The sequence below is a fragment of the Colius striatus genome, chromosome 14 (genome assembly GCF_028858725.1).
Source record: "Colius striatus isolate bColStr4 chromosome 14, bColStr4.1.hap1, whole genome shotgun sequence".
NCBI classification, from domain to species: Eukaryota; Metazoa; Chordata; class Aves; order Coliiformes; family Coliidae; genus Colius; species Colius striatus.
This window is the reverse complement of record NC_084772.1, coordinates 13,613,827-13,629,075: the sequence shown is the minus strand read 5'-3', so window position 1 is coordinate 13,629,075 and position 15,249 is coordinate 13,613,827. Positions and strand designations below refer to the sequence as shown.

The following is a 15,249-nucleotide window of genomic DNA, read 5'->3' as shown; positions in this document are numbered from 1 at the left end:
CAAGTATAAATCTTTGAAGTGCAAGTTATAAATATTAAAGCTTAAATGCAGAGGGGGAGTATGTATATCAAATTTTAGAATAAATTTACTCCAACCCAGTTTGACACACACATGCCTAATATATTCAAGATGCACTTAAACGAATTGGGAAACAGTTATTTTGTTTTACAAGGATAGGTGCCCATTTCAGAGACTGGTGAATGACTTATATAAATATGCTAATTGTTGTTCTTAATACATTGTTGTTTATACGTGGGGTTTTTAATCTAAGAGGCATTAAAGTAATACATAGTATCATTTCCTGAACTGGAGTGATTCCTGGAAGTATGAAGCAGTAACTTGTTTGTTTTTTTTCACCCCCATTCAAGCTACATCTGTGTGTATATTCAGAGTCTGAAACATGTAATCCTGCCCGGGAGAGAGTGGGTGCATGTTAACAACACAATGTGTCTTCAACTGACATCTGGTGGCAGAACAAAAACAAACTGTTATTAAGGACCTTTTTTTCCATTTTACTCTCCTTAGTTCTTTTCTTCCATCTTCCTCTCGGCTCTGGAAGCTCCATCCGTATTGGAATAGGCAGCAATTATTCCAATCTCTGTAAGTAGTTTCTCTCTCCTTTTTTTTTTTCCCCTGCATTAATGGCATGCCCTGCAGTCATGTACAGCTGTAGGAATATTGTATTTAAAGTCCTCTAGCAGATAAACATCAATCCATTAAAAAGCAAATAGCTTCCTGACTAAGAAAACAACTGAGTTAACAGAAATGGTCTTAACCTTCTGATCTTCATACAGACAAAACTCAGAAACAAGGGAGAGAACTGTCTGAAACTGACGACCGTAAAATTTAGTATCAGGTACAAGTACTTCAATATTTCCTTTAAAAAAAAAAAATCCTCATTTTCAGCATTTTCTCCCACAGCAACAAATTAGCACATAGCTGCTAAAACTGATTTACAAATTGAGTGCACTGACATCAGTCAAAATTTGTATCATTTTGGCACTCACTAGTAGAACAAATGTGGCTAAAAATTACTTCCAGTTATGAATATGAGACAATGCCCAACATTTGACTTCCTTCTACTCTCCTTTTTATGACCAACTTTTGTAATTCTTACATGAAAGTTTTTTGAAAAGGAAATAAAACACTACAAAGAGCTAATTTTGCCCATGTCACTGGTTCTACTCTGGCAGAAAAACGCATGTACGCATGGAAGCAGAGTAGCATATTCAATCTCTTAGATGAAAGCATGCATAATGATAAAAATACATGTACAACAATTGACAGAACTGAGATATCTCTCAGAACAAGTGCTGCAGCTCAGTAAAAGCCATGCTAAAATGCAACCAGATTATGACTTCAGTAACAACTTTCAAGCTAAGATGCCCGTGGTGGGTGAGAAATCATGTGATTAAACCTGAATTTTAAAGAACAGGCAAAAGTTATCTTATTTACTTTGGAACACATGTAAAAGAACAACAAAGTCAGGAAGCTACTATTATTGACAGACTAGAACTATTATCAAGCATAACATTTGCTGCTACACCCTACCAAGTTGGAGAAATTATTCACAGTGTCAAGACCAGTTTCTGTCAACACTAGCTATTTGTAGGATCTAACATTAAGATACCTTGGTAGCTCAAAGAAGAATTGGGTTGGTAAAGCTGAAGACAGTGCAAAACCAAGGAAATGCAAAGGGCTGTCCACTTTCAGATTGACTGGTAATCCCTTAGACTCCTAGAAAATAACATGATAAAGTTTGGTTCAGGTGTAAGTGCAAAATTAGTAGCACCCTCTGGCTACCTAATGGATGATCAACTGGTATGACCTAAAACATAGAAAATATGTATTAACAAGATAAAAATATCAGGACATTGTAGATTCTTCTATTAGTACAGCTATACATGGCAATCTGCGCATTTATTAGTGAATTGCCTGTGGACGTGGCAAAAAAATACTTGTAACATATTGGTTTAGTTTAATAGTGAAAAAATACCATTTAGATTCTTTTTCTATAGAACTGTTGGATTTACATTATGCATGAAATGACGTTTCCTATCATTCCATTATGTAGGTAGCCAGTACATGTTTAGTTCAGGGATGTAGATCAGAATTCTTATCTATTCTTCACTCTCATGATCCTTGACCCTTAATCTCAGCTTTTTCCAGGCCATTACCCCTCCCAGAGAGACCACTTCTTCGTGGCAAGACAGCTTTGTATTACATTAACTCTAGATTAGTGGAGTTTTGTAATAGAACTGTTGCAGCAAACAGTTCAGAGCCATCTGAGTATTGCCTGATTTCCAAATGGATGCCTACGTCTTCAAAATTAAGCATTTGTAAGACAATACTTTTGTTTTACTTTGGCCTTAACTGAGTACAGTTCAGCCAAGCCCAGCATTTTGCCTTCTGCACATGGGCTATCATGTTACTGTAAGGCCTAGACTGTGAAATGTTCTACTGACTTGAATGGATAATATGAACGCTGTACCAGGTGAGCAGTAGCCAAATAAACAACCCCAAACAACCCCAAACTGTGGCTGTATTACACTTTTATAGCAAATATGAAATTAAATTGGTGTTATCTCAGGCCATTACTGAACTACAGGAAGGAGACTACATAGTGCATTCTTCAGCTATACAACAATCATGTATGCCAGGTACTAGACCTGTTTACTCTCCCAAGGCTGAATTTTCTAAGCAAGTGCAAAGGCCCAGTAGCAGGACTGCAGCTCTTCTTATATGGAGTCACCTGTGTGTCAAGAGTACTGCTCATATAGGACAAAGGGGTAAAGTCACACAAGCAGTCACACATGACTTTAGCCATGCAGTACCAAGGCAGGTTGACACTTCAAGCATTTAATGGAACTTTCTGATCATAAATCTTGCAATTAGCTTTGCTGCTTTAGATGTTTCTTTCTGAAAGAAACATTGGATTTTGGTTACAAAGTGATTTTAGCTTTAGGTCAGGTACATTTGTTTTTTTAAGATACAAAGCCAAAATTATCTCTAGAAAATTATGACACTCAGTATAAATCATTATTAATCAGCAGTCATGAAACTCAGTCACTGTTTCTAATAATTAAGGGGGCCCAAAACTGTCAAGATAAGTAAAAAGACAAACAGTCCTACCCAAAGTGCCTTCCCTTCCTGCATGTTGCTGCTTCCTCCACTTTCTCCCCAGCAGTGCTGAGATTTATCTCTGAAGAAATTGATTGTAAGCACAGGTAAAAGCAAACAAACTGATTTTTCAATCAATTACCCAGATTGACAATACATACAAACTACTATAAAGAGACGGTTAGTTTACAAGTATTAGGTGGCTGTATAGTTATGTGTTTAATATTACTAAATCTTAACTATTTTTGTATTTGTATATCAAGTTCATATTGAACTATGTCTCTGCTATTATATCTAAGAGCACAAAGAATGTCCAGAGATATATAAAATGTTCATTTGGATGCATGAATTGGGAAAAGCAAAACTATAAAAACCTGTAGAGTGTTTCAAAATCCATCATTAACATTCCTGTCTTACAACCTTTATAGCTCTTACAGACTTACTCTTACCAAACAGAATTATCTTACAAAATTAAGAAGGAACAAAAGTGTTCATACTATGACTCTCCTCTTTCTCTATGAAAACCTACCTAAGCCAGGCACAGGGACATAGTGGCTACAAAGGAAGAGTGCAAAATATCCTGATCCTAAAACCAGTAGGCCCTTGAGTAGACACTTTGGATGCTCTCCCTCAGCATTCAGCTAACAGGCAGTAACAGCACAGCTGGCTACCAGCTGTGTTGTCATTGACTACAGCACTGCTAGCTGTGCTCTGAGACCCCAGGACAATGATGGAAGGTGGAATAAACTTCTACTCATAAACAAGGAAGTCTTTTTGTACACAGCAAGAATAAAACGCTCTCTTCACTGCTACAGACTCCTTAGTCTGTAGCATTTGTTCTTGATGGTAAATCTTCTGTTTTTCCCAGAATAATCTCCAAACTCATCCAGTTTAACAGTTTTCTAGAGGCCAGTACTCAATGAACATAACTTCACATTCATTTGGACAGGTGGAGCTCAGTGCCTCAGTTCATAAAGCAACCGAGCGATTTTGGTCTCTGCAAGTATCTTACATGGGTTCTATTTGCTGCACCAGATTTGTGACAAACAGAAAGACAAGAGATTGCTTCAAGCCCGTGCGTGACAGCTCTCCTGTGAGCTGATGTCCACGAGAGAGTACATTATGTCAGGAAGTTGAGACAAACAAATAAATACGCACCTTGACTTCTGTACCCCACAGCAGTATGTTCCCTTGCACTTGTGGGTTGCCTTGAGAAGAGTCAGTGATCAAAGCACCAACATCTACCATCCGTTACCAGCCTCTCCTCTAACAGAGAATGCCAGAAACCATGTAAGTCTGCAATGCCAGGCAGTGAGGGAAACACATGTTGTAGTTGCTTCCTCTCATAGCAAAATTTAATCCCCAGAATAATCTGCTCTTTATTTTTCTTCAAAGTGTGGATGTTTTCTGAAGGCACCAAAGAGGCCCCCATCTCTCTTTCCTTAAAGGCATACCCTATATCTCCCTACAGTTTTCCCTGCTGCACTTCAGGTTTTAATGACTCCCAAATACGCAGAGGGGAAGGATGTTCAAATGCCTTCAGAACCACAAACAACACCTCAGAATTCTCCGTTCTTATCCCCTAAAATAAGTCATATCCAGCTCAGTATCTTTCTGCCATCAATTTATTTAACGATGGCTTGAAATCATCTGTTACATCAAGAATGATTTTTTGAGCTTTTATTTATTAGACTGGAATCTGCACTAGGATGGTATCAATTTCTCTCCAAGCCTTGAGGATGTACACTGATAACTCTAAATTTTTCATTTCCACCATAACTACTGACTCAATGCTTTAGTTTCTGCAGCCTTTCCCAACTCCTACATCCTATTCCTGAGTATTTTATTTAGTGGAGAGAATAATAGATCAGAATTAATTCCTGTACAACTACTACTAAAAAATGCAAGTTATAATCCAACTCTGCTCCCTAACAAACAGAAAAGCAGCTTTAGTTTTTGAAGGGGTTCTCATCAAATTGGAAGAAGCAGCCATACTGAGAAACCTCTCAGAAAAGAGTAAGGAGATGACATATTTTAGAGGTGCGGAACATTATTAACTCTTGCAATTTGGCATTTCATAATATAACAATTGTATTTGAAGTACATGTTTAAGCACCTAAAAATACAGTAGATGCCCAGGCATCTTGATGCAGAGCAACTTTCAAGGAGAGGTGGACACCTAATTGATTATGAGCTTTTGTAAAGCCTACTTAGAGTCTCTCTGAATGTGGCCTTAAATTCAGAGCTGGCAGAAGCAAGCAATCCAGTTGGCTTTGACAGCATTTATGCAAACAGTGATTTTTAGCTCCAAGAGTTAATACAGATCTTGCTAGAACTCCCTGAAATCCCTCAGACTGTTTTTTAAGAATAATGACATTATATGACACAGACACCTACAGTCTTCAAGGACCTGTGTGAAAATAATTTACTGGAGGACACTCAAGCCAAAGCCACTTGTTCATTGTCTGTTCTTAATGCAAATAGGGCTTCTATGACACTTTGTTCCTTTGGCCTCTTTAATTCTAAGTTTCTTATCTTTTAATTGCTGTTTTTAGTCACAAGCATGTTAATCTCTGTACTTATATCATTAAAAGGAGGATTCTTCCTTTTAGCAATTGTTTTCTTTCTTCGTTAGAAATACTATAAAAAGAAATAGTGAAATACATGCAGTTTGGTTTTTTTTTTTTACTTTTGAATCTCTCCTGTTGGCACTTACTTTTTTAGTTTCATGGCTGAAAAGAAGCAGCTCTGCAAGCATCTGATCTTCAAAGGTTTTGAGCATCCTAGCTTTATTTTGAATTCGCTGCAAAATTGTTACAGAATTACTTCTGCTTAAAATACACAACTTCAACTGAAGTTTTGTTGTGTGAGGTCCTGCACAAAATAACTGCTCTTGTCCTTTCAGATTGCAGGTGTCTAGATTACACAAACAGTGGGAAGAGAAAAAAGAGTTGGCAGAAAACCGAATTGCTTTAGATGACATAGCAATTTAAGGAGAAAGCAAGGCTCTCCTGGATTAGTATCTCTCCATTACTTAGCATTGACTCTTGCTAACAAGATGCTGCACTATTTTCTCTTGGAGCATTTTTTTTTTTCCCCATCTTTCTCCAATCTCATATCTGTCTTTGAGCTTGGGGCTGAAGGAACACACTTGCTGCAAGACAATTTCCAGAACACTTATTCTGCTTTTACTTTTTTATATGATTATTTTATGTAGCTGAATTATTTGTCCACAGATAACCTGTCATCCATCAGGCTCAGACCTGATAGAAGTATTCTGAAGTGACACTTAACCTCAACTTTCTGTTCCCATTTACTTTGTACAGAAAAGTAACTACATCTGTCCCATAACGTTTTGCTAGTTAGATCACAAGTACAGGTGGGTCCCTTTCCACTGGGGAACTCTGGAAATGACATCTTTTGCATCAGAAAGTTAAATAGTCAGAAGGACAGCTTTCTGAGTCACTCTAAATCAATTAACGTGTGCCTTCAATTTTTAAACACCAAAACCAGGCCCCAGTTTAGAGAATGGATTAGAGCAGGGATTTCTCCAGCAAGGACCCAGGATCTTAAAGAGAGGAGCTTTACCAAAAAGATCCCAGATCCTCTCAGAGAAGTAATACAGTATACGGCAGAGGACTCAGCAGATTGCAAGCTATTTAGTCAGAGCTGGAAGATTAGTTCTTGCTAAGACAACCTCATATTGAACTTTGCTTCTAATCCACACTTAACTATCTCCTCTTATTAGCAGAGTTCAGTATTTTAGGCTAAATGCTCCCCATTTCTGATGACTTACGAGTTGGGCTACTAAGATACACCATGGCCATTTTCACTCTCCAAACACACACAGTATGTAAGCATTGGCCCAAACAACTAGCAAGAAGACTTTTTTTTTTTATAAAGTAGGTCATGCAAAGCCCAATGCAGAGCAGAAGAGACTTGAGTTTTTAGAAATTTCTAAACTATGTTTCCTTATTGTCATCTTAAGGTACGGCCCTGAAACTTGCTTCTAAAGGTGCAATGATTAGGCAGCCTACTGTGCAATCCTCATTCTCTGTTCAGCAAACAAATATAAAAACCCTACAGCATTGAAGAGACAATAAAAGCTCTGAATGACAAATTAAAACTCCTAGTTTATTACAGGTGCCATGTTGACAAGTAGCCCAATAATATTTAGTCATTTTGTATTGTAATTATAACTCTGCCTCAGAGACACATCAGGAGAGGAATGTGAATCCAGAGTGATTTCTGTTTTGGCCTCGAACTCGGTGCTGGAGAAAGAACACACAGACTGCAAAGAGCAGCAACCAAGAGTAGCTATTTGGGATGACTTATTAATCATTTGAAGGGGATGCTAAACTACGCTAATCATCATGGTCCTCACACTAAACGCATTTGTAGAATCAGATGTTCCTTTAGAAAGAACAGGGAACATTCAATAATAGATTGAAAAAGCAGTTACATGTATTCATGCTATTATGCACTGGGGTGAATGCTGTACAGTACCTTTTTTAGAATCAGTCCTCATCAGAAACGGTTCCAATATTTAGAGAGCACAAAATCAGAATATCACCACCAAAAATCTTGTGAAAACATAGACACTTTTAGAAGAATCTTTGCTTTTAGAATAGCCTAATCCTAAATGGAAACACGAGTGAAAACCGCACTTTTGCAACTTGATCCTGTCAGCCAAACTGAAAGATGTCTAAAAACCTCATAGAAGTCTAAAGTAAACTTTTTAAAGCTACATTCAGAGCTACATTTCTATGCTTCTGATTAAAAAACAATGTTTCTACTGAAGGAAGCAAGCCATAAATTCGAAATTTTCCCAAAGTTGGAGACCTAAGAACACACTTCATGAGTACTGGAGCATCTATAGAGATAGAAATAATAACTTTTTTCTCAAATTTTCAAGCATGTAAAGCTACAATTCCCAAAATACAGCATGGTAAAATGCAGGGCTAAAGGTAGTATCAAGGTATCTTGATAGTGTAGAAATAACATCTTGTGTCTGTTCTGTGATTTAGGATGGCTGTAAATTTCTTCAGTTATCATCAGTGAAAAAATACTAAGGAATTGAAGAGCATAAGAAGTTACCAAAGAGATAAGAATCTCTCTTCTTTATATTGTTTTGCATAGGTTTCTTTGTTATGCACATCTAAATCACATAACTTTTTTTTTTTTTAAGCCATCATTGTCCCCCACTGCTTTTCAGTCCAAAAAAATTGAATCTGCCTACATAACTTCTTATAGCTTACAATCTTAATGGTTTTCCCTGAAGATAATAAAACATCACCGTGGTTTCTTTTAGCATTTTTATAAAGACCGTATCTCAAAGTGACTTACACACTTCAACAACAACTAGCAGCAACAGAAAGCACAGCATTACTTTCTGGATGAGAAAGAAGAGGCATTTATCTTTAAACTACTTTCAGTATAGAGCCCATAAAGTGAAAAGTAAACCAGGGCTTTTATGTTACAAGATCTGTAGAAAATGTTTACAGATATCCAACAGAACAGTTACTTTGAGTAGCCAGTGAAAGCTAAACCCCTTTGCTAGTTGGCATTGCATTTGCTGTGATCACTCTCTCCTCAGGCATTCCCTCAGAACTTTTCGACTAGGAAGGGGTGATCCTGTTCAGATATGACAAGTGATGACACTCTTCACCAGCACTCCGACTTCCTGTGTAAATCTGTTTTGCACAGGTGAATATTATCATGGCCTGAACCTTCAATTCTCTGAAGTTACAGGGCTCAGGCTGGTGTCATATCTCCTTTGTGAGTTGGAAATTTCTGTTCATGCATGTGTGTATGCATAAAGATAAAAGGAACCATAGTACACTACCAAAGGACAAGATAAAATTACTCTTTTCACTTCTCTCTAGGCAGACATCAATCATTCAGTTCTCTACTCAGCCCCCAAGAATCAACAGTAGTCCTGGGAAGTGGCTTCAATCTTTCAACTGATTTGGCTTTCAAAAGATTTGGCTTCATGCAGAGCTGCAGATCCTCCTGTAGAAGACTTAATGTCTTGCAAAGCAAACCAGAGTTTATACCTCCATAAGTTTACCCAAGGCTTTATTAAAATTATTTTTTAAATCTTTCCCAACTCTATCAGACTGAGCTCCTACCCTTAATTGTCAAACTGGAAAGGGATTATGAGAGAGTCACACCTAGAGCTGAGAAGCCCTTTAATGCAGTCCTTCAGGTTTATGCAAGAGAGCAGAGCTCATCCCCCCACTCCACCCCTTTTTTTATCCATTTTCTGTGTTAAGCTGGGACAAAGATGGATTGTTTTGGATGTTAAAGTATGTAAGTCAGGCAGAAGGCTAGGTGCCTCAGAGACATGGTACCCTTATGATTTCTTTGGTATGCTGTACCTAGACCTCACCTGTATCAAACACTATTTAAATGATCAGCAACAACAGTATAGGAAATAACTGTTTGAGTCAGACCCTTTTCACATCTGACAAAGAGGGGAGAGTGTTTTCATCCACTCGGGCCTTTCAAAAGCAGGAAGATTGACTTTCAGTAGACATATGGCATTGTTGCTCAGGAAGGAGTTGCTTGTTACACAAAGTCATCTATTATTTCTTCTCCCTACAGATGAACAGAGCATTCTGCCGTGTAAAAAAGAAGAACTACAGTGTGGTGATGGACTCTGCCTCTTAAACTGGCTGCGCTGTCACTATAAGAAGGATTGTGGCAGAGACTACATGTCCATCAAACTAACATGCTCAAGTGAGTTAACCTTCACTTTCCTAAATCATGACACAACATCCTATGAATAGGAATCCATTAGCTCACCAAATCAGTGTTTATAGTAACGTACTCATCTAAACATTAGATTTGATCTGGCTTTGCTGTTACAAGGATGTGCATATTTAGAGGTTTATTTGTTTGAATGACTAAATCATTTATACTGCATGCTGATTTCAACTAGAATAGTAGACAAATATCAGCAGTATTGGGAACAGAAGATTTGGTCAAGCTCAAAAGACATTAACCTAATGCATTTTGAAGGCTGCTGCTCTGAAATGCCAGACGAGCACAGAGAAAGGGGAAAAAAAAGCCTAAAAAAGGCAGTTGCTATTGCTGGAAACAATTAGACAACAGCAGCTCTGCAGAGCAGTGAGTGCTGGCTAGGCACTCTGCATTTGTAAATGTTAATATGAATAAACAAACAAACTGCCAGGTTACTTAAATAATACTTAGGCAGGGCAGAGGTAAGAGTTACTGACAAGTCAGAGATACTTGTGTATTTAAAGCAGTCACTTTGTAAACAGGGCAGATAGTTCTAGCTGTTTGTTTTAAAACCATACGTGTTGCAAATGAGTTGAAAGATAAGTTGCAGGATTTCCGAGAGAGAAAAGTGTGTTGTAATCTCAGCAATTACTGTTTACTAGCAAACTTGGTGATGTAACCATCTCAGCTTTTTCTGCTCTGACTTTTTCTTCCTTATGTTCACTTGTTAATTTCAAGCTGCAGTTTTAACTCCAAAACTTTCCTTTTAACATACTTATTTTGTAACTAATAATAGCTAAGGTGGCAAATTACTTTTGGACCTGTATTCTACCTGGTACAAAGAGTACAGATTACATACTACTGTCACTAATTACTTGCCAAAAACATTTGCAGACTTGGGAGTTTTTAGTTAACGTAACATTGTACACAGAAGAACATAGCTGCAATTTTGCAAAAAGACCATCAAGTTACAACGGGGAGAGTAGATTGACAGGTACTTGCATGTGGTTTGTTTTTTATCTAAGAAAACTACTGGGTGTAGTTGTGGTAGGTTTAGTAGGGACACATCAGTTTTGCTTGTCTTGCATCTTGCCTGAATTACATGAAAATCTTTTCATTTACATCACAAAAGTATGCATTATTTTCTGCCCTTCTATAAATATGTGCATGAAGTAAGTAGTGAGTGGCAAGAAACTCTCTAATATATGTAAATACATAGTTTGTCTAAATGCAAAGCTGCCAATTCAGTGCTAGTAAGAAAAACCTACAACGATGGCTGACAAAATGGAGATAAATGGTCACAGGTTTGCACTGAACACATTACAGTAGTTAAGAGCTCAAAAACATAAAACCAACAAATCGTTTGCAATGGTTACAGAAGCACACACAAATCAGGAATTGCCTAGAGGAAAAATTCATTATTTTTCAATGGAAGGGCGGATTTGCTATTCACAGATGAACCTGAGAGCAGTGTCATCCAGTGAGGCACTAACATCTGTCACTTCATATATACTTCGTAGACACAGAAATGCTTCAGATGAGACAAGTGCCAAAGCACCTCTATTATGTGTCAGTCTTGCTGAATAACATCAAGACCTGTTAGAAGATCAGCACCAGCAGAAAACCTACACAGAATGAGTATGCAATTAGATCTGGTGTACCGTTTCCTTCAGTTTCATACTGCTTATACTACATTCAGTCCAGAATACCACTGCTACCTAATAATAAGGGACAAGGCAGTGACAGAGCCAGATGAAATTCAAAAGCTGACAGATTTCCACAGGCAGTTTGCATTGGCATTGGGAAAACATATCTAAACACATGCCAAAATGAGCACCAGAAAAAAGTACTTGTGTGTTAACCCCTTTGTGACTAATCTATAGGTAATGTTATATAATGTGTATATATGGATGTGCATATATGTAAAAATATATGTATTATCTTTATTAATTTTCTTTCTATATATGTGCAAGGTAGAGACACTCCACTTGAAATACTCATTGTTCTTATTTCAAACTTTCTGCCTTTGTAATACTAATACTTAAACATTTAGCCCGTAGGTTACTAAATGCTTTCTGTCAGTCAGTCTTTTTCATCCTAATACATTTCAGGATTTCCTAGCAAGAGCTAAGAACCTGTGATACCCACTGAAGGCAACAGTCATTTATAGTACCTCACCCTTAAGCCATAAAACATAAATAAAAATAACAAGCTTTTACATATTACTTGCCATTATTCTTTCTCATCTTTAACTGTAAGGTAAATGGAACAAATTTATGGCATCTCCATTCAGAAATTTCATTTTCTTTTTTTTTTTTTTTTTGCCAAGGAAAACTTCATCTACTTCATGAGAAGCCCATACGTAGTAAAAAACAGGTATCAAGAAGATACCCTTATTGCATTTTTTCCCATTAAAGCACTAGCAATAGACACCTTTCAAGCTTGTCTATCTTACAACCAACCCATTTATTTTGTGTCCTTGGACAATTTGTCATGCTGTTTCAGGGACCCAATTAAAAATGCAAATAGATCTATCACATAAGTATGTTGGGTTTATATTTTGATTTTTTTCAGAGATAGGAGGATTGTAACACTTTAAGTTGAAAATTATTTTTTACACATATATAAAAAATAGTAGAAATTTACTTTCATGTGGTTATTTCAACAACCTAAAAATTTTTATAAGCAGCATTAAGTCACTTAAACTTGTTTTTTAACAAAAGGCAAGTGTAGCATACTACAGAGGTAGAGTTATCAAACCATTATTAGTAAAAAATATATGGCCATCATCTCCCACATATGTTGAAAGGCTACATCTACATTCCCCCACACTCAGTGCACACAAATTTCAAAAGAAAATTTTGATCTGCTAAATTTCTTCAAGGACAAAAGCTGACAATAGTTTCTGAGTCAAAATGGTGGTAGTCAGCAGTGTCCTCTCTAGTCTGCATATTTATCAATGCACGTTACTAGTGTGCAAGAGAGCTCATTACTACCTATAGGTAAGATGAATTAACAGGAATGACAGCTGTTAATTGGGCTATTTTTAAACACAAACAAAAGCTATAGTCCATACTTCTGCCACACAATATATTATGCCTTGACTAAAAATGCCTCAATGGATGCTAAGCAGGTGTTTTGAATGGGGTGTAACCTTATAATTCTTATAATAAATCATAATGTAAAATTAGTATTCAGACAGGTGAAAATTTCCACGTACACAGGAGGTCCACATATTGTACTATAGGTTAGAGGGAAGTGTCTATAAATGTTACTTGGATCACAGTCCCTGCTTCTAACGGAAGACTTGAACACACAAGCATATTGCACAGCACTCAACGCAACAGCAAATGAACCCTCTTGAGTACTACTCACAAGATCATTTTCCATGTAATTAGCAAAGCACTTTTGTGATAGGATCAATTAATTACATTGCCAAGCAGCTGGTGACACTGTCACATAGCATTCAGAGGTCTGTTTCTTAAATTCATTATATGGAATGTTTCTCAAAGCCCAAAAAGACTTTCAGTGCTGATAACATGCTTTACTGGGTTATTTTGGTTTGCTTTCGCTATTTTAATTTTTTCCTACTTGCTTATCCCACCTCTGGCTTTCTAGAAACCCAAGATACCTTTCAGTAAAGCTCAACAAGCGTAACAGTATTGTTTCTATATGACAACTAGTAGTTATGCAGCATATATACCATAGAGCACACTAATATCTTTTGGAACCACGTTGAAAAATCTGTACAGTAATTTTACTTCCAGTCATGCATCAAAATGGAAAAGGAGAATCCGTTTGGGTGCTTCTGAAAAGCATTACAGTTCACTCCCCAGAAAATACCTACAGGCAGGATGTAGGTACTTGGAGTTGTTTGAACTCATAGAAAAGTACATCATCATCTTTTGAGACCATTAACTTTTTGGTGGACAACAAGTACACAGGGATTCTCTGGAAAGCTGATGACATGCAACTTCATTTGATACAATTGGAAGAAAAATGTAAGTCAGACTCACCTGTCATCTAATATGATAGCCAGAAGAACTGTAGTAAAATATAGCCACCAAAGTAAAAGGACGTTTTTCCTATTGCCCCAAAGAAATTATCCCATCAATCTGAACATCAGTCAATCATTCCACTCAACATTAGAGTTCTTAAAAATGAATCAAAGCAGAATCAAAGGAATAGTGGTTCTTTGCTTTGGACTGGACTAGATCCTCTCTGATGGTATTTAGGTTTAAACTTGCAGCTCTGGTGTGAGTATTCAGGCCTTTAAACAAACACACAACTTCAGATTACAGAATCTGAAAGCATGAAAGGTTGCGCTTTGTGCAGGTTTGAAAACAAAACACTTTACTGTACGATACCCATTAGAAGTTTATTTGTCCAACAGTTTTCTCTTTTGGTCTGAGGCTTTTTTCTTTAATCAGAGATATAAATGGCCAAGTTCCTCCATCTGTTATATATGCTCACTATGCATGTACTTTCCCTGCAGAGGATTTTGGATTTGTCAGTAGCTAATGTGCAAGATGTACTTAAAACACTAGTGCTACATCAACCGTGGAATCAGACTAATGATAGAGTGAAAGGGAAATGACTTTCAAATCACCTCCTGCCCACTGTGTCATTAATGCCTAACCTAATATTCTGGATTCACATACTTAGGCATTGGGAGAGAACTAAGTGTGAACCTTTTTTTCTTGCATTTACAAAATCAGCTACAATAGTGTCTATAGTGGAGGCTCCCTGTATCAGTAACCACTACCTGCTGTGTGGTCTCGGTATGCATTTAGAGTAAGAAACAGCTTTTTATCAGCTATGCAGGTCAGCAGGATCTCAGAAATGGGAAGGGCAAAAGAAGAAGAGATGCTGAGAAAGGAGTTCAGAAAAAAATACCTAGGAAAAGGGGGGAAAAAACCTGACAGCTCTTTCGCAACTGTACTATACCAGTATTACTATCATGTAGCTCACTGAAATCTCATGGCCCACTGCTTTAAGACAAGAATGAGGCCATGGTATTTGAGGGTATCCACCACTATTGTGAACAGTCCAGTCACACTGGAACTCTTGACATTATTACTAATCCAGTGATGAGAAAATGGCAGAGATGTTCAATGTTTCCTATTTGAGACAGTGAAAAGAGAGAAGGGAATCTTTTCTTTTTATAGCATCTCACACGTCTAGTTTCTTAACCATGGCTAGTAGGCATTATGATATGTAAGTAATAAAAGTACCAGTTGGTGTGTTGAGCCATACCTCTGATATTCCTAAAAAGCTGTTAATGGCATCACTGTAATCAACAACAGCTTTACAAGCTATATGTGTGTATTCAGAGATGGTTGTTACACAATAAACAGTGTATGCTCACTAACAAGTGATGGGTGC

General features: G+C 37.2%; 1 protein-coding gene across 2 annotated transcripts in view; it reads left to right on the top strand.

Moving 5' to 3' along the window:
- BEAN1 (brain expressed associated with NEDD4 1) overlaps window positions 1–15,249 on the top strand; it is a 49,810-nt gene that overhangs the window by 453 nt on the left and 34,108 nt on the right. For both annotated transcript variants that reach the window (XM_062007910.1, XM_062007911.1), the window contains exons 2-3: window positions 526–600; window positions 9,727–9,861. In XM_062007910.1, the coding sequence (XP_061863894.1) occupies window positions 526–600; window positions 9,727–9,861 (210 nt within the window). The remainder of the gene's footprint in view (window positions 1–525; window positions 601–9,726; window positions 9,862–15,249) is intronic.